This window comes from Macaca nemestrina, chromosome 13 (assembly GCF_043159975.1).
Source record: "Macaca nemestrina isolate mMacNem1 chromosome 13, mMacNem.hap1, whole genome shotgun sequence".
Taxonomy (NCBI): Eukaryota; Metazoa; Chordata; class Mammalia; order Primates; family Cercopithecidae; genus Macaca; species Macaca nemestrina.
The window spans coordinates 67701584-67724476 of NC_092137.1; the positions used below are offsets into that span (position 1 = coordinate 67701584).

General features: G+C 34.7%; 1 protein-coding gene across 4 annotated transcripts; it reads left to right on the top strand.

The window, feature by feature from the left end:
• The first annotated feature begins 436 nt into the window (after window positions 1-436).
• LOC105465173 (ETAA1 activator of ATR kinase) lies at window positions 437-15451 on the top strand. Of its 4 annotated transcripts, none has more exons than XM_011713447.3 (6): window positions 437-785; window positions 2599-2727; window positions 2985-3061; window positions 6246-6358; window positions 6612-8638; window positions 13253-15451. In XM_011713447.3, exons 1-6 carry the CDS (start codon window positions 563-565, stop codon window positions 13378-13380), a joined length of 2697 nt encoding a protein of 898 aa, XP_011711749.2. In that variant the 5' UTR covers window positions 437-562; the 3' UTR covers window positions 13381-15451. The 4 variants fall into 4 exon arrangements, with proteins under 4 accessions (XP_011711749.2, XP_011711752.2, XP_011711753.2 ...); XM_011713450.2 differs by having other exon boundaries at window positions 655-785; window positions 2603-2727; XM_011713451.3 differs by having other exon boundaries at window positions 656-675.
• The last annotated feature ends 7442 nt before the right edge of the window (window positions 15452-22893 follow it).

Consider the following 22893-nt stretch of genomic DNA (forward strand, 5'->3'; position numbering starts at 1 on the left):
TGTTGCCAATCTAGTGAAACACATTGACCTTTGAATATTGACTTTGTATCCAGCAACTCTTAAATTAATTTAGTAATTTTTTCTACTTTCTTTTGGATTTTTCTATGCACATACCATCTATGAAAAATTAGCTATATTTCCTTTTCTTGACAAATTCGAAGACCCTCAATAATCTGAATCTGACTAACGTGCAATTTTCATTATACATTCAATAAAAAGCTGCTAGTGTATTCAATCTCCTTTCCATCTCACAAGCTCCCACTCTCACTTTACGCTGACCTGACTACTACCCCTGCTATCCCCACCAGTCTAGAGGAATTTGAGCCCAGACGCTCCTCCAGAGCAGCCTCCGGTCCCGGCTGCGGAAGTGCGCACGCCCTCGGCACCTTAACAGCTCCCCCCGTCTCCGGGACCCAGCCAATCAGCGGCCGCCTCTTGCGCGCCCCACCGGTCAAAATGGCGGCTGCCGTTGTTGCGGAGTCCGGTTTGTAGTGCTGTTGCCCTACTCATCCCTTTCCAAAATGTGAAAGAAGAAACGGCTGGTGGAGGCGGGCCATAGGCAATGAGTCGGCGACGGAAACATGATGACAGCCCTAGCCCGAAGAAAACGCCGCACAAAACCGTGGCGGCTGAGGAATGCGGCTCGGTGGTCGAGCCAGGGAGGAGGCGGCTGAGGTCGGCCCGCGGTTCGTGGCCCTGCGGGGCTAGAGAGGGGCCTCCCGGGCCAGTGCGGCAGCGAGAGCAGCCTCCAACAGCCGCCTTGTGCAGTAAAAGTAACCCCGAGGGTGAGACGTCGGCAGCGCGGCCTGCCTTGGCTTCGGCGCCGCATCCCCACAGCCCAGCTTACAACAGGGAAATCTGGGGTGGGGGTGGAGTCTGGAGTGTGTATTGTGTCTCTGGGATTCACCCCTCGAGAGTCCAAAAATACTCCCATACCACTCCCCGATGGGCTTCTGTCCCCGAGCTTGAGCACTACCCCGTTAGGTTTGACCATCCACTTGCCTCCGCCACAGGAATAGGTCATGTGGTTTACCTGTTTGCGGGAGGGCGGCTGCTTTCCAGGCTGCTCCTCGGGTCAGCAGCGGTGGCGGAGCGAGGAGGAAGAGCTGATAGGCCCGCTAACCTCAGTTTATGCTCGGAGAAATTATTTCTGGTTAAACCTTGTTTCCCCCACGCCCCCCCGCGACCTGCTTTAGAGAAGAGTTCATATGAAAAGTTAAAGTTTGTTTCAAAGCCTGGGCGATGTCTCACCTCATTATGAATAAACCGGAAGTTGCTGTCTGTAACATCCCTCCAAATAAGATACTAAGGATCCCTTTCGTCACTATTAGTTTTGGGTGCACTTTTTGAAAGACTTCTAGTAAATCTTAGTTGGAATTGAAACTCATACAAAAGCCTTTATTCTGGAGCATATTCTTGAAACAGTGCTTTTTTTAACCTTACATGTCTTTTTTTGTTTTTTGGGTTTTTTTGAGAAGGAATCTTGCTCCGTCGCCCAGGCTGGAGTGCAGTGGCACAATCTCGGCTCACTGCAACCTCCGCCTCCGTGGTTCAAGTGATTCTCCTGCCTCAGCCTCCCGAGTAGCTGGGACTGCAGGCGCCCGCCACCTCGCCCGGCTAGTTTTTTGTATTTTTTAGTAGAGACGGGGTTTCACCGTGTTAGCCAGGATAGTCTGGATCTCCTGGCCTTGTGATCCGCCCGTCTTGGCCTCCCAAAGTTCTGGGATTACAAGCGTGAGCCACTGCGCCCGGCCACCTTACATGTCTTTAATACTCCCATAAAGCAATTCCGGAATGAACAAAAATCTTTATAAAAATTTGAAAGTTGGCCAGGCGCAGTGGCTCAAGCCTGTAATCCCAGCACTTTGGGAGGCCGAGGCGGGCGGATCACAAGGTCAGGAGATCGAGACCATCCTGACTAACACGGTGAAACCCCGTCTCTACTAAAAAATACAAAAAACTAGCCGGGCGAGGTGGCGGGCGCCTGTAGTCCCAGCTACTCGGGAGGCTGAGGCAGGAGAATGGCGTGAACCCGGGAGGCGGAGCTTGCAGTGAGCAGAGATGGTGCCACTGCACTCCAGCCTGGGCAACAGAGCAAGACTCTGTCTCAAAAAAAAAAAAAAAAATTGGAAGTTATTCTAGACAAAAATTCCCAAGCATTGGATCACTTACGCTTTTTAAAGAATTGCAATTAATGTAGATTAGAGCTGGTGAAAAGGGGCTAAACATATTTAGGTTTCTGTTGGGTGACTTTGGATTTTTGAATGTACCTATAAATTACAGATGGTTCCTCAAAGCCTCCAGGTCTCAGTGATAATAAATAGAATGACTTAGGTTATACAGTATTGTATTATGCATTCATAGAGCTTCTGGATTATCTAAAAGTGCTTGCTATTTACAATGTCAAGTTTGCGAAGTGCTGCATGGATTTTTATATGAAACCAGCATTTCAGTTATGGTTCAGGTAATTATCTCTGGGAAAAAAAATTATATTGGACTATGAAATTTAGTCTAAGCTATTATTTGACCCTGGGTTCTTATGAAGTAAGGTAATGCTTTAAAATGCCACAATTGTTATTTTACTCATATTTTATATAGACAGGTATGAAACACCAAAGAGAGTGCTGAAAATGGACTTACTGTCATCTTCCTTCAGTTCTCCTAATGATCCAGATGGACAGAATGATATCTTTTGGGATCAGAATTCTCCATTGACAAAGCAGTTAGGTAATTCATTATTAACATTATTTATGTGAGTAAATGTTTGATAAATTATTCAGATTTAACTAGAATTCTAGTCAGATAATAGCATCAGGAACCTCTGAGAATCTACATGATTTTATCTGCATAAGTATGTGATGTAAACACACAATGCTGTAAGCTGCACTAATTAAAATTATTTTCTAAGAAGTGACAGCTATTTTTTAAAATTGAGGGTTTTTTGTTTAAAATTTATAGAAATGTCTTGGTTTCTTTTTATTCAGGTAAAGGAAGAAAAAAACAGATTTATACCACAGATAGTGATGAGATTTCACATATTGTTAATCGTATTGCTCCTCAGGTAAATATCACTAGTTTTATAGTTTGTTTTAAAACAGTGAAGAATGTGCCACTAAGTTTTTGTAGTTTCTTTAAATGAAAAGTATTGTCTTTTATAATTCTTTTTTCTAAAAATAAGGCAGCAAAGATTACTATTTTGCCTTTTCTACTTTTGAAATGCATATTTTGAAAAAAGGAACGTAATATAAAATATTATAAGATATTTTCTTAAGTATATATCTTGTTTTAATTTTTTAGAGTAATTTTTGACTAGGGCATTGTGTTTATCTGTAATGTTGTGCTTAACAACATACGACATTCATTTTTCAAGTTGCTAAAATAATAGAATAAGGCAGTCAAAAAAATTTAAACTTTTAAGATTGTTTTGTGATTGATATTTACTGTCTATAACGTTTCCCCATTGAAACTATTCTTCTTAATACTCATTGACTTATAAGATTATCAAGAAACACTTACAAAAGCGAAGAGCACTGAATTCAAATTTAGTCTTCTCCTTCAGCCTCCTGTGCTGTGTGACCCAGTGCAAGTTATTTAAACTCTCACCACCTCAGTTCATTCAGCCGTGAACTAGAATTATTGTGTTCCTCTTGCTGTCTTCATTGGACCATTATGAGGATTAAACTAGATAAAAATTCTTTGTAAACTATAGAGTGCTATAATTGTAAAGTAATGTTAAAGTTGTTACCGTAATAGAACCATCTCCAAAGGTTTTTTTTTTTTTCTTGGCCAGGCATGGTGACTCACTCCTGTGATCTCAGCATTTTGGGAGGAAGGCTGAGGCCAGGAGAAAGGGGAAGATTGCTTGAGGCCAGGAGTTTAAGACCCCATCTCTGAAAAAAATTTTTGAGTGTTTCATTTCTTTTTTTCATTTCTGTTCTTGTACTGTTGGAGTGAAATAGAAATATGTTCAAGTCAATCATTTGACACAAAGCAGTCCAATAACTCTAATATTACAATTACTAAGAAGCAAAGGCTTAATACATAAAACTGTTCTGAACTTCTTTACTTTTTGTTCTCTTTTTCTTATTTAACAACATTTAAATCCAGAGAACGTTTTTGCTTAGTGTCTTCTCTAAAGGAAGTATGCCATTTTTCCTTAACATGCCCGTGAATAGTTACTATATGTTGACCATGAACAATAGATGGCACTGGCCCAAAACATGGTTTGAAGAATTACTGTCATTCAGGTGGAAGAGACAGGAAATGAAGTTTTTCTTAGCAGCTATAAAATATCCAAAATTACACCTAGCACAGTCAAAACAACTCTGTTGCTACTAGCTCTACATTCCATGTTTAGCATGTCATAGAAACTCATTTTACTTACAGTTCATTAGTTAAATAGCATTTATGCCATAATAATACTTACTCTATAAGTTAACAATAGATCTTCATTAATTGTGGGTTTCACATGAAAGAAGCATAATAAAATGTGTTTGGGCGGGCCAGTCTAAATAGTGATAAAAAGATAGTTGTGAATAAATTATTGGAGCCTTTACCTAACTGGGCTGGAAATAATAGCTCATATAAAGAAATGCCAACAGTATGCAAGTGGTAACTTGTATAAAAAGAAAAAAAATAGTGAAATTAGTAGCTTTAAAATGTTACCCTCTTAAACTGAGTACTTTTAAAGCATATAAATCTTTAGCAGTTTCAAGGTCTGCTTGAAAGCTTGTCATGTTCTCAGAATGACAAATATTTATATTGTTTATTTTTAGGTGAGTCATTCTCAAATCATTATTTAATTTTCTTTTAACGTTTTCAGAGATAGCATTTTTTTTTAAATACGAGGTTTTATTTTGATTGGACAGTCAGTTCACTTTCTGCAGGGATATTTTTTATACAGTGTTGTTTATTTGAAGATGGTATATATCTTCATTTATACAGCTTTGCACAGTATACCTTTTATAATGAAATGAAGTAATGCATTTAGATACCTTATACAGCACCTGGATTATGGTTGAAAATCAATAAATTATGTAATTATTCAGGAAGAAATATGTAATATGTACAAATAGTATACAAACATACATAGGAGCCATGTATATGTAAAGTTGGGTACATAAAGTCATAATTTAGTCCTCTGAAAATTGAATAAATTTAAAATTACTTTGGTAAATGGCAGAGTTCATAATTAAGACTATTATTTTCTTTAAATTCAAGATTGTTGAAATAAAAGGGAAAATATATATTGAGTCTGAAAGTGAAATTACTGATTTTCTTGAGTATTTGCAAAGCTAAAGGCAACTAGGTTCAAGTCGACACTAAGAAAACTTTTTTGATTCATTGAGGATTTGAAGTACCAAGTTGTAGGGATCTTTTCATCTAAATCTTCTAGTAAATAAATGTAAACTGACACTGTTATGCCCAGTATTGTGCTGAATGCTGAGTTATTCTAAGAAGAGTCCTTGCCTTTGAGTAGCCTATAATCTAGTAGTAATATTATTTTTTAACTTGTGTGATATTTATGTTCATTCTAGGTACTGTAAAATAGAGTGAAAATGGTTATTTGATTTGATTTGTTGGTTTGGTTTGCAATTAATGCCTAAAGCTCATTCTGTAATTTTTTTGTGTGATCAAGTGACTGAAAGGTACAGCAAAAATATCCAAGTGTAAAATGGCTTTTTTCTGTATATTATCTGGGTAAACTTTTCTGCTTTCTCTATTTTTTTATTCTTATTCCTATCTCATTCTTAGTTCTAACCTTGCTCTTACCTCTTAATTCAGTCCTGACCTCAATTCTGAGTGTTCTCAATTTAGGTCAACATGGATTGTCCAACTTTAGATAAAGGTTATAATAAGGATAAAGAAAATTTGGAGAAACAGATGATACAGAAAGTATAAGAATCTTAGGGCAATTAAAATGTCAATTTTCTTTTAATAAAAACGTGCTTATGTTATTAAATGTACATTTGATAAATTTAATTCTTAAAACAATTTTTTTTTAAATAAGCAATTTGTAATTCTGAATGTTTTCATTCTCTGAAACAAGTGGATCAATTCTTGTAGCTTATTATTGCTATCTCCCAACTTCTTATTGTTTTTGAGTTTGTTTGGTAACTTACCTCACCAGAATTTAGGAAATTAATTCAAAGTAGTTTTTATTTTCTTTTTTATTTTGTTTTTCTGGAAGGGGGCGGGGTGCTACATTGGTACTTTATACCTCTTTTGTTCCCTATCTGCCAAAGGATGAAAAACCAACAACAAGTTCTATGCTGGACATGTGGATTGGTGAAACTGCTATTCCTTGTACTCCCAGTGTAGTGAAAGGAAAATCAAGAGCAAAAATCAGCTGCACAAAGTAAGTTAAGACTTTTCAGCTTTTCTGAAATTCAGTGAAGCAAATATTTTTTGATAATACTCCATTTTTGTTTTGTAAATATATCAAAATTTTTGTTAATAAAATTTCCACAGTTTTGATCTATCAAATTTTGGAGTTAAAATAATTGTAAGTGTTAAAATCTTAGAGCTTTAACATCAAAATATGTTAAATAACAGTTGGATATAATGTCTCAGAACATTTTTAATTATAATTTTTAAATCTTGTTTAATAGGTTAAAAACACAAAATCAAGAAGAAGAACTTATGAAACTGGCTAAACAATTTGATAAAAATATGGAAGAGCTAGATGTGATTCAAGAGCAAAATAAGAGGAATTATGATTTTACCCAGATGATTTCAGAAACAGAGATTTTAAGTAATCATAAAGATAATACACAGATGCAGTCATTACATAATATAGTTCCCGAAATAGATAATGCTACAAAAAAGAAGCCAATCAAAGGAAACACCAAGGTATCTGTGGCAAATAATCAAAATAGCAGTCAGAAGCCATTTGACCAAACTGCTGAAGCAGCCTTTAATGCTATTTTTGATGGTTCTACTCAGAAATGTAGCGGACAGTTAAGCCAAGAACTGCCAGAAGCTTTTTGGAGCACCAGTAATACTACCTTTGTAAAGACAAATGCTTTGAAAGAGGAGAAAATCATTACTAATGAAACTCTGGTCATTGAAAAACTGTCAAATAAAACCCCACGATCACTTTCCTCTCAAGTAGATACACCCATAATGACAAAATCATGTGTGACTTCCTGTACTAAGAAGCCAGAAACTTCTAAGAGGTACATTGATGCATTTACTACCAGTGATTTTGAGGATGATTGGGAAAATTTACTAGGTAATGAACCTTTTGCTATGCAAAATGTCGACATGCCTGAACTCTTCCCCTGTAAAACAGCCCAGGTTACTGGTCAAAAGGAAATTTGTACCTTTAATAGTAAAACTGTTAAAAATATGTCAAGAGCAAATACAAGTCCAGATGCCAGGTTAGGAGATTCAAAAGTATTACAAGATCTTTCTTCAAAGATAGGTGACAGAGAATTAATAGGTGCAGAATATAGATTTTCACCAAATCCAAATAAATCAAACAAATTATCATCCACTAGAAATAAAATGAAATTTGAGAACTCTTCCAATAAAATCGTTATTCAAGACAAAATTCAAGATTGTATACTTACATCTAATCTGACAAAAATAAAGGAAGATACTCTTACTAAATCTACTGTATATGCTTCTGAAAAGAAGTCAGCTTTGAACACAAGATATTCTAATGAGCAGAAAAATAAGTGCATTTTAAATCAAGCTGTTAAAGCCCCTGTTAATACTGATCTTTTTGGCTCTGCAAATCTAGGCAATGAAACCAGTGTTAGTAACCCAAATCAGACTAGTGCATCAAAATTAGGTTCTTTCTTTGATGATTGGAATGATCCCTCATTTGCCAATGAGATTATTAAAGCGTGTCATCAATTAGATAATACCTGGGAAGCAGATGATGTAGATGATGATTTGTTGTACCAAGCATGTGATGATATTGAAAGACTAACTCAGCAACAAGATATTAGAAAGGACAGTAAGACATCAGAAAGTATATGTGAGATCAATAATAATTCCGAACATGGAGCCAAAAACATGTTTACTATATCTAAACAAGGAAGTAATTTAGTACAATCAAAGCATTTGAATCCAGACAGCATTTCAGTGCAGACATCTTTGACAAATAGCTCACGAACAGATAAGCCAATGAAAATGGAGAAAGGGGAAATGTATGGAAATTCTCCAAGATTTTTAGGTGCCACAAATTTGACTATGTATACTAAGATCTCAAACTGTCAGATAAATAATCTGCATGTGCCTTGTACTAACACTGATGTTCCAATACAAGTGAATAGTTCCAAATTGGTTCTTTCGGGAAGTTCAAGTGTAACTTCAGATAATATGAATACAGAAATTGCTACTTACAAGAAGAAACTGAGTACTAAGCAGCTATGCCATAAGAGTATAACAGATGAATCTCAGAGCAACCATAACAAAACAGTTGGATTTTCAAAGTTTACATTTACAAGGATGAAAAATTCTCAGATTCTTTCTCAGTTTAATCAAAATTATATAACAGGAAGTATGTCTGATACCAAAATTACACAGGGTGTGGAGAAAAAGAAAAGTGTCAACCCATTGCTAGAGGAAGCTGTTGGACAGCAATCTTTGGTGAAACTTTCTGAATCTTTGAAACAATCTTCAAAAGGTATGTATGAAATATGAAATAGTTTTCTTTGAAAAGTATCTTAAAAAGTAGTAAAATAATTATTTGTTGTTTTTGAGTGTGAGTAATAATATATAAGGTAAAACTATAACGTTTAACTAGAATTCTTAAAATGATACTTGGAAATAATTATACTGCATTATACAAAGAGTAGTTGGTTTATTTTTCAAAATATTACATTGAATTCTTTCCCAGCACTTAATACAATGACTGGCATATAGTAGGTACTCAGTAAATATTTTTTGAATGATTTATTAATTGTTTCTTGGAAAATCATACCTTTAGATAAATGTATTACAGTGTTCATTTTAAGATTGTATTTACTAAATTGTTTTAAAACTTGAGTAATCTTCTAGGAAGCAGATGATGGAGCAGTGAGGTAAATAATATTTAGAAATTTAGAGCATTCTAATTAAACATGTTTACTAGTGTGATATTTGATATAAATGTGCTAGTGGTGATGGTTAAAATTGTGATTTACTTATTTGATAACAGCTATCATTTCTGATTCTTCCAGTTCCTCTTTTCTCTAATTCTCCATTCTATCAATAAGTTTCATTGTTTCTATCTCAAAAACCCTGTATCCCCAAACTATCCATTTTTCTTTCTACAACAAGTTAACATTTCTTGACGAGACTACTGCAATTCTTTTATCTATCTCCTTTCAATTCTCATCTCCAAATAGTGGAATAGCCTTTTAAAATTGGATGGGCAAAAATGACGTTTCTATGCTTAAAACAACCTTCAGTGGCTGCCCATCATATTTCAGATAAAATCCAAACTGTATACTGTGAGCAACAAAGCTGTGGATTATCTCTCTTTAACCTGTGTCTCCTCTTTTTTCCTTACCTACTAAGCTTCAGCTATACCAGCTGTCTTTTAGTTTCTCAAACAGTTTATGTTTCTTCCTTGTCCAGGAACGTAGACCGTGCTCTTCCCTTTGACTAAAACTACTTCTTTTCAACATGTGACCCCTCCTCCACTCTTGTTGGTGCTTTCTTATATCTCAATATATTACTGCTTTCTCACAGAGGCCTTCCTTGAAGAGTCTCTAAATCTCCTTGTTTATTTTTTATTTCTTAATTGCTTTTATCACAAGTTGCAATTAAATTTTTAGTGACTGTTCTCTGTCTTGTTGGCATTACTGCTACAACTTTCCTATTTAAGTGACTTTTTTTAAATTTACAACAGTAATATGCTAGTTATTTAAAAAGAAAAGTAAAACAGTATAGAATAATTTGAAGTAAAATGTTAAGTCTTATGTTTCTCCTTTCTCATAACCATCCCTTAGGGAAAACCACTATTAATATTTTGGTATACATTATGTAGCATTTTCTATGCATATAAAAAGGTGTGTGTGTGTGTATATACATATATATGTGTATACATATATACCTGCAGATTTATTTAAATATTAATAAATCTGTATACCCACTATTTGGCAACTTGCTTTTGCCTTAATATAGCTGTCTTTTCCTTTTAGTACATTTAAATTTATTTTAGTCCTGTTAATGACTAAGTGATATATATAGTGGATGTATCATAATTTAACTGTTTCTCTGTGATGGAAGTTTGGGTTGGTTGCAGTCTTTTGCAATTACAAACAATACTCCAGTAAATATCCTTCTACATAAATTTCTGCATGCTTGTATAATTATATCTGTTAATTCCTAAAAAATTGCTACAAGAGAAAGTTTTAAAATTTGATGGATACCACCAAATTTCTGTCTGAAGCAGTTATACCAATTTATCTTGTCAACACTGACAATAAATGATTCTCTACACCCAGGGTATCCAATCTTTTGGCTTCCCCAGGCCACATTGGAAGAATTATCTTGGACCACACATAAAATACACTGACACTCATAATAGCTGATGAACTAAAAAAAAAAAAAAAAAAAAAAAAAAAAATCACAAAAAATCTCATAATATTTTAAGAAAGTTTATGAATTTGTGTTGGGCTGCATTCAAAGCCATGTTGGGCTGCAGGTAGCCTGTGGGCTGCAGGTTGGATAGCTTTCTTTACATGATGGCCCAAACTAGATATTTTGAAATGTTAAAAATTGTTCTCAATCTATAGTAATTTTAAGTATTTAAATTTGTATTAAAGTGAGTATATTGTAACTAATTCAAGCATGTTCCCAACATGAATTTATTTACAGATAGAGTTGACCCTTGAACAATGGAGGGGTTACAGGCACTGATCTGATTTGTAGTCAAAAGTCTGTGTGTAACTTTTGATCCCCCAGAATCTTAACTGCTAATAGCCTGCTGTTGACCAGAAACCTTTCTGATAACAAGTAATTAATTAATGCATATTTTGTATGCTCTTATATGTATTATATACTGTATTCTTACCATAAGCTAGAGAAAGTGTTATTAAAATCATAAGGAAGAGAAAATAATATTTACTATTCATTAAGTGAAAGTGGATCATTATAAAGATCTTCATCTTCATAATCTTCATGTCTAGTAGGCCGAGAAGGAAGAAGAGTAAGAGTTGGTCTTGTTGTCTCAGGGGTGTCAGATGCAGAAAACAACCTACAAATGAGTGGACTTGCCAGTTCAAGCCCATGTTGTTCAAGGGTCAACTATAGTTATAATTCTATAAAGACTAAACCTCCTGGAGTATTTGAGTTTTCCCAAAACTCCTATCTACCAATCTGTCTGCATTTTTCATGGATAATCTGCCTTTTCGCTTATCTCATCAATATTTTCTTTAAGCTTATTGATAGTAGAGTCTCTTAATTACTATTAACTTTGTTGATGTTTTCTATTGTTTCTACTTCCTTTTACTTTGTTATGTAGCAAGCTGCTCTCCAGGGAAGTATCTCTGAAACAAAACTCACTTAACTCCCTCATTGATTTCAGGCAGGAGTTGGCAAACTATGATCCCTCCAAATCCAGCCTGCAGCTTGTTTTATGTATAGCCAGCACACTAAAAATGATTTTTACATTTTAAATGGTTGGAAAAAAATCAAAAGGAGAATAATATTTCATGACGTTTGAAAATTATATGAAATCCAGATTTCATTGTCCATAAACAGGTTTTATTTGAACACAGCTCATCAGTTATTTATACATTTTCCATAACTATTTTTGCTACAATGGTACAGGTGAGCAGTTGCAACAAGGTACTCAAAGGTTAACATTCTTGCTTTCTGACTCTACAGGAGAAAAAAAAAAAAAATTACTGACCCTTGCACTGTAAGATCAAGGTTAAGAAGAGCAGCTTTTGCTTAGTACTTTACAATATTTTAAGACTTCATTGTGTATTTTTATTATAGACTGAGTTAAAGGAAGACTGATGAGAAAAATGGATGCGTCCCTAAATCAAATTTTCATGGTGTGACCTGATTATCATTTGAAATTATTTGCTATAATATTACCAAGCAAATTGTAAGAGCAACTTTAGGAAATTATATTTTCTGCTGTTGTAGATTATTAACCTGTTTTCACACAAATTCAGTGTAAAGTCTTTGTATGTGTAGTCTGAGTTTGTTGTGTTTCTCAGCTTTGATACTAAAGTATTAGATAATTAGTCATGCTAATTAGAAAGTATCTTCTGGTGTCTTTCTTTAGGGAAAAATAGCTACAGTCTGTTAGGTAAACAGCTTAGGAAATAAAAGCCATCAAAATCATCTGGGAAACTCCACTCAAAATATATATTTCTTAGGCTGAATACTCCCTCCCATTTTTGATTATACCAAGAAAGGAAAGGGAGGCAGATTATATGTTTTGGAAAATGCCTCTGTTAGTTAACAAGAGAAATGTCTCATAAATTGTGAATATTTTTCTCGATGTCAGAATAAATGATATTTCTCTTCTGTCAATATTACAGATTCTTCTTTCTTAAAAAGCATATTTTACAACGTAGACGGTTTTAAGTTTACTTAAATATGTATTAGGGTGATAATCTTAAACTTAAAATATCAGTTAATTGAGAAAGTGATTTCTAATACAAAGCTTCAACTTAATTGAGATTATTTTAAAGTTTCTCCAAAATGCATCCTCCAAATAAAAATATAATTTCTAACAGTGAATCACAGGAAACCAGTCTGACATGAGAGATTTCATTTAATCACTCTAAAATATATTTCCTCAGTGGATGAAATGAAAACTTTAAAGGGAAAAGTAGATGTGAATATTAATATAACATCTTATGTAAATATACACTATTTGAGATACTGATAGCTAATTTAATTCCTTGTATTTTGACTATTTTTCTATTAAAGTGTATATAACATTTAAAATCCCAATGTATCCTTTTTAAAGATATATTTATTCATAGGTCATATAAATTAGATGTCATTGTCCACAAGAATTATTTGGTGGGTAGTCAGTTTTCTGTCAAATTGGATTTTATCACACTGTGAAAAGAATGTATCAAATAGAGACAGATCCATCAGTGCTTGATTTTCTTTTGAACTGGGGCGTTATATCTGTATTATGTACTTGGAATTTTATATTTAGTAGTTTAGTTTAATAGCCAACTAATATGGCAAATCTAGGTGATTAAAAAAAGCAAAAATTAAAGCACATGTTGAATGACTTTATAGGCTATAAAAGTAAACTCATCTTTTGTTGAATTTTTAGAGGAAGAAGAGAAAAATAGAAAGTGTTCTCCTGAAGAAATTCAGAGAAAAAGACAAGAAGCGCTGGTTCGGAGAATGGCTAAAGCACGAGCCTCATCTGTAAATGCAGCTCCCACTTCATTTCTTTAATGAAATATTGGAAGACTTCACAAAGACTGCTGATAACTATCTGTGATAGGACATGTTTTTTTCTTGATTTCTCTGTGAGAAATGTAATGCTGACTTTTATAAAGCCTGGACTTCTACTTTATTTAATAAATCAATGTTTGCAATGGTAAATGAAACATTTCCTTGGACATGTATTTCAAAGTCATTACATATAAGTTTTAGAAATTCAGGAAAGTTAGCAATTATGTACAGATATTATACAGAGGAAAGTAGTTATATTTTTAAATGCTATTATTGCAGAGGATCATCAAAAAAGAGGTAATCTATGTTATTTCCTATTCTAATGTGTTTTCCTAATACAAAACTTCAACTTTCTAAGTTAGTAGAGACGATTTTTGTTGTTTTACTTTCATTAACTGTTGCTTAAGGTTTTTATACACTTCCAGATTTTAATTAATACTTTCATATTTCTAGGAGCATGGTTGATATGAAATAAAGGACTTTATTTGTAAGGAAATTATTTTCAGTTCTTAGAAGTAGATTTGAATTTTAATAATTCTAAAATGTGACACATTTTGGAAACTTTCCACCATATTTAGGAAAACTCTGATTTTAGAAGTCTAGCATAGAAGAAAAGAAGTAGTGAATTGTCTACAAAAGTAATGTGGCATCATTAACATTTAGAACTGGCAGAAACTTCATATGTCGTCTGGTCCAGCTTCCTTATTGTGTCGGTGAGAAAACGTAATACTGTTTTCAAAGTCGTAGGTAAGTTAATGCTGTGCTACGATTAGAATGATTACTTTGGACACCTAAACAATTATACCATTTGCTTCAAAGTATTAGTACATAAAATAACTTGAGGGATTGTTATTTTCTAGTATAAAACAAAAGATGTAATTAAAATACAAAAGATGTAATAAGGACTGTTTGATAATCTCATTTTTCCTTATTTTGCTTTCAAGAATTAGCCTTTCCAGGATGTAAAAATGATAATCTTTTTTCTTTTCACTTTTTCTGTAACTGTGTAATTTTTCCCTCAATTAATTTACTTACTTTACTAATCTTTTCTTCTCTATTACTGTTTTGTTTTTTCTTTTTTTGCCGTTTTGCCTATTTGGAATTTGCTAAACCAATAATAGAAGTCCAACTAGAGGGCGTAAGGCAGGGAGGATGCTTTATTCCTCTTAAATGGTTTTAGGAGATCTAGGGAAAGTTAGAGATACGAAACACCTGTCATGGTGTGGCATTTATCACTATTCAGGTGTCTCAAAGCAGTGATAATATGGTAGTTACTGCCCTATAATTATGCAGATATTCCTTAACTCACCGTGGAGTTACGTCCCAATAAACCCATCATGAGTTGAAAATACCTTAAGTTAAAAATGCATTTACTACACTTAATCTACCCAACAACATAGCTTAGCCCAGCCTACCTTAAACATGCTCAAATCACTTATATTAGCCTAGAGTTGGGCAAATCTGGCAACATGACGCACTGTAGAATATCAGTTGAGCTGATGCCCAGCATTGTGAGAATGTTGTACCGCATATCTCTAGCATGGGAAAGAATCAAACTTTAAAGTATGATTTCTATTGAACGCATATCACTTTTGCACCACCTTACAGTTGAAAAATTTTAAGTCAACCATTTTAAGTTGGAGACTGTACATCGTAAATGGTATTTTCATATATACAGTGGAGTACTAGAGTTTAGCTAACCTATATTACTTTTCTAGGAATATATAATAACCTAGATAAATGCAAGTAGTTTCTATGTAAGAAAATAAAGAGTGGAGAATCTTTTACTAAAAGTGGCTTCACTGTGTTCTGACTATGCTTTGGATATCTCTGTCCTTGCTTAAGCTCCTCCCTGCTTACTGCTTGCTTTTTTAAGAGTACTTTTAGGCTATTCTGTTCATTCATTTAGACTCAGCCTCATAAGTGTATTTCTTTGAGTCTCGTACCTAACCATCTTCACTGGAATTGATTATTCTCTCTGATCATAATGGTACTGATTATTGTGTCTTTCACTGAACAATTCTATAATGCCTTACATATTGTTTAGTTGTATAAATCTTATTTTATAATTTGTCATTTTGTGTCTCTGGTAATTCTGCCAAATTCTTACATAGCCCATAGTATTAGTTACATAATAGTTTCCTCTAAGTGATTCCCTTTTATTTAAAAAAAAAAAAAAAAAAAAAAGAAAAGAAAAGAAAGAAAAGAAATTTTTATAGCACTTCTGGGTGGTGGCAGGTGTAGTAGCCCTATACATCTGAACCCGACATGACTGGTATTTAGGGTCACTGCTGCTGTTCATACCACTCTCCTTTCCTATCCTGATTCTTCCTTTCACCCTTGTTGGAAACATTAGGGGGTGAATGGCCCATAAATGAGCATACAGAGGGCTGTCTATATAGTTTGCCTGGCTTTACTCTTTCCTAGTCTGTAGGGAATCTCTCGAGACCGATTCCCTACAGGAATCTGAAGAAGGGACAACTGGTAGCCTGGCAATTTCTCCCTAAAGTTCTGCTGCTGTTTCTGCATCTCAGACTGATGCTAGTAATGCGATTATTTCCAAAAAGAGCCTGTTTAAAGTGGAGCTTATCTCTCATTAATCTTTTTCGGTTATAGACAGATGACCCTGATCCCAGGAACATTTGGGTTGCTTACTGCAGACAGTTGGTGGTATGCAGACATGTATCCTACCATGGGAAACACTGCCTTATATACTACCCTGTTATGACCAGGTTTTAAGTTACCAAGAACAGAGATACCTTACTCATTTCTGTCCACCTGATACTGATAGCCAGTGGTTACTCATTAAATGTTGAATGAATTTAGACAGAATCTGGTGGCAGAAATCCTGCCCTCCCCCACCTGAAACAATTTGACTCTGATTCTCTCAGTTTTAGGGTTGGGAAATGTTTCTAGGAACAATTTAAGCCTAGCACTAGCATTAAGTAATTACTTAGAATCTGACCATGGATTTCAGTTCTTGCCAGGAGTGATCATAATCACTTGTGGGATCCGAAAACAAAAACTAAACTTGTCCTCCTGCCTTCTCTTAGACCTCATAAATGAGTAGATGTAGGATTTTATTTCAGATGTGTCTTTTGAAAGCCCATTGGCTATAGCAGGTACTATTGAAAATAAATGTAATTGCTAGACTTACAACATTGCTAAATGGCGTCAACTGTATTTAATTTACTTCTCAAAACAACCATATAAAGTAATACTTTTACACCCATTTTACAAATAGGGAAAGTAATCAGATTGACTTTCTCAAAAATCCCACATTTAGAAGTTGGAACTAGAGTTTAAACCCAAATAATCTTAATTCCAAATATTGTGATCTTAGCCACTGAATATACTATCATCTGGAAACAATTAATAAGAACTAGTTACCTATGGAAATTATCAGGAGACAATTAGAGCATTTGAGGCATTTATGCCAAAAATACCATGACTATTCTGTAGGTCTTTTATAGCCCAGGAGAATACTTTTTCCAATCCCAATTTCTGTTATAGATGATTGCTGTACTTTATGTGTGTGGGTAGGTAGCTTTTGATTGTATTAGCCCATAAAGAGGTTATCTTTTTTCATTCAACTATTAAACAAAAGAATAGAGAATACATAAAATGCATAGCTACTTAAAAATGCCTTCATTTCACGTCATTATTTTAGTAACTTCTGGATGTTCTAGTTTTAAATCTATTGGGGAAAAATTAATTTCCTAGTCCAAGATGTAATGGCATACCTCAAGCTGCTAATAAAACTTCAATGCAAGTAGTAAAATTAAGGTTTCTGATTAGATGCACACTATATAGAGTACTGGTAATCAAACATTTTAAGTCCTAGGGCCTTTTTATACTCTTTAGTTGAGGACTCCAAAAAGGTTTTGCTTAAGGGGGTTTTATCTGTTTATATTTACCATATTAAAAGTCATATATTTATTAGTATATTTTAAAAGCCATTAGATGTTAACAAATGTGCCTGTTATGAAAAACATTTTTTAAAACAAAAATATGGCAAAGAAAATAGCATTACTTTTTGGCAACTCTTTGATATCCGACTGTATAGAAGATACCTGCATTCTCACATATATTTCGCCATTTAATTTGTTAAAATTGTTATAGTTGAAGCATACAGAAAAGTTCAGTCTCATATAGATATGTAGTTGGGAAAGGATGAAGTATTGTGATCGTCTTTTCAGATGATTGTGGATATTCTTCTTTGATATTACACCAACACTCAAAAAGTAATTTCTTAAAAATTAGTTGCATTCCAAGATGCAATAACAAGGACCCATGTACTCTTCTTTCTGAAATAACCAAATTTTAAAAAGACAAACTACATGAAAAAGTGGACTTCAAGATACTGGACATCAGCGTAATTAGGAAAGTGGAAATATGGATCTACACAAAGGAATGATGAACATTGGAAATGATAAACACATGGGTAAACATACAAGTTTCAAAAAGTTATTATGTCTCTTTAAAAGATAATTGGCTGGTTAAACAATAATAATGTGGCATTTATAACATGTCAAAGTTAAGTACATGACAATAGCATAAAGGCCAGAAGGAAAATAATGAAAGAATAGACATTCCTTATTTTGCACTTCTGACATGCGTGAGGTTTGGTTACCTAACACTATTCCCCAAACAACACTGTTCAACTGTCTGTTAACACAAGTATATTATCTGTGAATAACTGCATGAAGTACAGACTTTACAGCTTCCTCAGTTCGCAAATCACTACCTAAATAACAGATGTGAATCATAAGTGACCAATCATGTCACTTCTATTCAAGGTCTGCTGTGATTGGTCACTGCACACCTGTAATTCATTACATACACAGCAAAGGTTGTAATTGTATGCCTCCTGAAAAACCCATGTGCTGTTTTATAAAGATGGATCTTTGAAAGGTGGAACTAACCAATAAAGATGAAAGTGTAGCAAAACAACAAAAAGCAATAACATCGAAAGTGAAATTCAAATCCAGCATGAATGGAGGTATGGGAAAAATAGCTGTTGATGGGAATGTTGGCACCTTTCAAGAATCTATGCAGTCAGAGTTGCTTAGTGAAGGTAAACAATATGAGTGGGGAAAGTGGTTGTGACTAAAACATTTAAGATGTCCCAGAGGAAATGACATTGGCAAAAAACTTCACTTTGAATGGACTTTGGACTATTTCAAGACATTAAGAGTATAAATTTTAAAATATTGTAAGCTGAACCAAACTTGGAGTATAACTCATCATACCATGGAAAAGAGGGTCACCTTATATTGTAAGTTAATGAGAGGAAGAAAAAGGCAAGCATTGTTAAAACTACCTGATAAATTTTTTACACAAACAAAAAACTACTCAATATTTCTAATGTTTTATATTGTAAATATTAGCTTTTCTAGTTTTAATTTCTCAATACATTTACAACTGAAACAGAGGTTTTCATTTTTTGACAAACATTTTTAAAGGTCATGGAACAATTGTAAATTTTCCTATTGATTATTAAGATTGTTTTGAATGGTTTCAGTTTGCACAGTCATTTTTATGGTCCTGCATTCATGTGCAAGGCATGAACAGCCTGTATAATGTGGTCAACATCTTATACTATGCATAAAGTGGTATCACTTGAAGATAAGACTGATAAATTTAAAGTGTATACTATAAATCCTAAAGCAACTACTAAAATAACAAAATAGAGTTATAACTAGTAGTCCAACACAGAAGATTAAATGAAATAATAAAAATCCTTAAAAAGGCAGGAAAAAGTAGGGAACAAGAACATGTGGAAGAAGTAGAAAACCAATATAAATATGAAGGAGTTAAACCTAACCATATCAATAATCATGTGGAATGGAAATGATCTAAACATTCCAATTAGAAGGCAGAGATTGGCAGATTGGATTTTAATAAAGGAGTACACAACTATATGGTGCCTACAAGAAGTACACTTTAAGGACACAGGTAGGTTAAAGTAAAAATGTGGCAAGGATTTGTCAGACTAATGCTAGTCAAAAGAAATCTTGACTGATTGTATTAAGATCATATAAATTTTATAGCAAATATTTCCAGAGAGGAAAGCCATGTCATAATAATAAAGTAGTCAATCAAGAGAACATAACTATCTCAAATATGTATGTACTCAACAGCTCAAAAATGCATGAAATAGACATTGATAGAAAAGAAAAGGACAAATCCACAATTACAGTCTGAGATTTGAATATGCCCTCTCATTAACTGAGAGAACAAATAAGCAGAACGTAAGCAAGGGTCAAATAGACTTGAGCAACACTATCAACCAACTTGATGTGAATAACAGAACACTCCACACCCAACAATAGAATACACATTCTTCTCATGGACACATGAAGCATTTATCAAGTTAGACCATATTCCAGACCACAAAATAATTCTCAGTTTTAAAGTACTCAAGTCATACAAAGAATGTTCTCTGCTGTCAGTGGAACTTTATTAGAAATTGATAACAAAATGATCCCTAGAAAATCCTTAAATATGTGGAAAGTACACATCTCTAAATCATCCATGAATAAAACTTTTTAAAAAATTAGGCATTTTGGTATGAATGAAAATAACACAACATAACAGAATGTGATGTACTGCTAAAGAAGTACTTAGGGGAAAATTTATAGCATTAAATACCTATCTGGAAAAATAAGATCCCAAAAAAAGGCCCCAAACTGCCTTCAGTCTAAGAAACTAGAAAAACAAAAGTGAATTAAAATTAATCAAAGCCAGGTGTGGTGGTACATACTTGTAATCCCAGCTATTCAGGAGGCTGAGGCACGAGGACTGATTGATCCCAGGAGTTTGAGGCCAGCCTGTGCAATATAGCATGACTCAATTTCAAAATAATAATCATAATAAATATGCAGAAGAAAGGAAACAAAGATCAAAGCTGATTTAATGAAATATAAAAAAGAAAAATGAATGACACAAAAAGTCTGTCATTTATTTTAAAAAGTTTTTTTAAAAAGACACAAATTACTAATATTAAGAACAAGAGAGGTGACATCACTGCAGATTGTACAGACTGTCCAGAAAAAATGATAAGAGAATATTATGAACAATCTTAATGCTAACATATTTGACAACACAGATTAATTGAAAAATTCCTTGGAAGTTACAAATAACCAAAGCTCACTCAAGAAATAGATGATAACCTAAATAGCCTAATATTCCTTAAACTAATGTTTTTCATTAGTTTATTTTCAACAAGGCTCCTATCTTAGTCTGCTTTTGCTGCTGTAACAGAATATCTGAGACTGGGTAATTTATAATGAACAGATTTGTTGACTCACTATTCTGGAGGCTGGGAAGTCCAAAATCAAGGGGCTGGCATCTTGCAACAGCCCTCTTTCTGTGTCATCCCATGAAGGAAGGAAGAAGGGCAAGACAGAGTAAGAGGGGCCCAGTTCACCCTTTTATAACAGCGCCAATCCCATCCATGAGGGTGGAACCCTCATGCCTTATTTAAAGTTCTCACCTCTCAATGCTGTTAAAATGACAATTAAATTTCACCATGAGTTTTGAAGGGGACAAACATTCAAATCATAGCATGTACCAAAAATTATTCCATGGGGAAAGAAAAGTCTTAACAAATGGTGCTAAGACAATGGAATATCCATATGCCAAAGCATTAAGTTAGACTATATACAAAAATTAACTCAAAATAGATCATAGAACTTAATGTAAGGGCCAAAACTGTAAAACTCTTAGTAGAAAACATAGGAGTAAATTTTTGTGACTTTGAATTAGCAGTAGTTTCTTAGCTATAACACCACCAAAAGTACAAGTGACAAAACAAAACAAAAGCTTCATCTAAATCAAAAACTTTATGTTCCAAAAGATACCATCAAGAAAGTGAAACAACTACCTATAGAATAAGAGAAAAATCTTGGCAAATTACATCATGATTAAGGACCTGTATCCAGAATACATAACTTACTTCCAAATCTCAACCTTAAGACAGAAAATAACCCATTTTTTTAATGGGCAAAAGACAGTGTATTAATCTGTTCTTGCATTGCTGTAAAGAACTAGTGGAGACTAATTCATAAGAAAAGAGGTTTTAGTTGGATCAGGTTCTGCAAGCTGTATAGGCTTCTGCTTCCTGGGGTACCTCAGGAAACTTACAATCATGGCAGAAGGTGAAAGGGAAGCAGGCTTGGTCTTCACATGGCCAGAGCAGGAAGAAAAGAGAGCAAAGGGAGAGGTGCTACACACTTCCAAACAACCAGATCTCATGTAAACTCTATCATAAGACAGCACTGGGGGAAGGTGCTAAACCATTAGAAATCACCCCCATCATTCAGTCACCTCCCACCAGGTCCCTCCTTCAACATTGAGGATTACAAGTCGACATGAGATTTGAGTGGGGACACAGAGCCAAACCATATAATTCTGTCCCATCCCCTCCCAAATCTCATGTCCTTCTTATGTTTCAAAATACAATCATGCTTTCCCAACAGTCCTCCAAAGTCTTAATTCATTCCAGTGTTAACTTAAAAGTCCAAGTCCAAAGTCTCTCTGAGGCAAGGCAAGTCCCTTCTGCCTATGAGCCTTTAAAATAAAAAACATGTTGGCTACTTCCAAGATTCAATGGGGGTACAGGCATTGGGTAAATACTCCCTTTCCAAAAGGGAAAAATCTGCCAAAACAAAGAGGCTTCAGGCCCCATGCAATTCCAAATCCCAGCAAAGTAGTCATTAAATCTCAATACTCCAAAATAATCTCCTTTGACTCATGTCTTATATCCAGGCCTCTCTGATTGCAAGGAGTGGGCTCCCAAGGCCTTGGGCAGCTCTGCCCTATGCAGGGCTCAGCTCAGCTCCCATGACTGCTCTCAAGCGCTGGCATTGAGTGCCTATGGCTTTTCCAGGTTCATGGTGCAAGCTGTTAGTGGATGTACCTTCTGGGGTGTGGAGGATGGTGGCCCTCCTCTCACAGCTCCACTAGGCCGTGCCCCAGTGGGGACTCTGTGTGGGGGCTCCAACCCCACATTTGCCCTCCACATTACCTTAGTATAGTTTCTCCATAAGGGCTACTGAGATGTCATTACACACATTAGAATGAATAACATTAAAAAGTCATGTCTATTTGTATTGCTATAAAGAAATATCAGAGGCTGGGTAATTTATAAAGAAAAGAGGTTTTTTTTTTTTGTTTTTTTTTTTGTTTGTTTGTTTGTTTGTTTTGGCTCGTGGGTCTGCAGGCTGTACAAGAAGCATAATGCCAGCATCTGCATCTAGTGAGAGCCTCAAGCTGCCTCTACTCATGGCAGAAAAGGAAAGAAAGCCATTCTGTAGAAATCACAGGGCAATTTGGATGTGGTGCTTCATGCCTGTAACTCCAACATTTCAGGAGGCTGAGGTGGGAGGATCACTTGAGGCCAGGAATTCAAGACCAGCCTAGGCAACACTGTGAGACCCTATCTTCACACACACACAAAAATAATAATTAGCCATGCACAGTGGTGTGCACCTGTAGTCACAACTACTT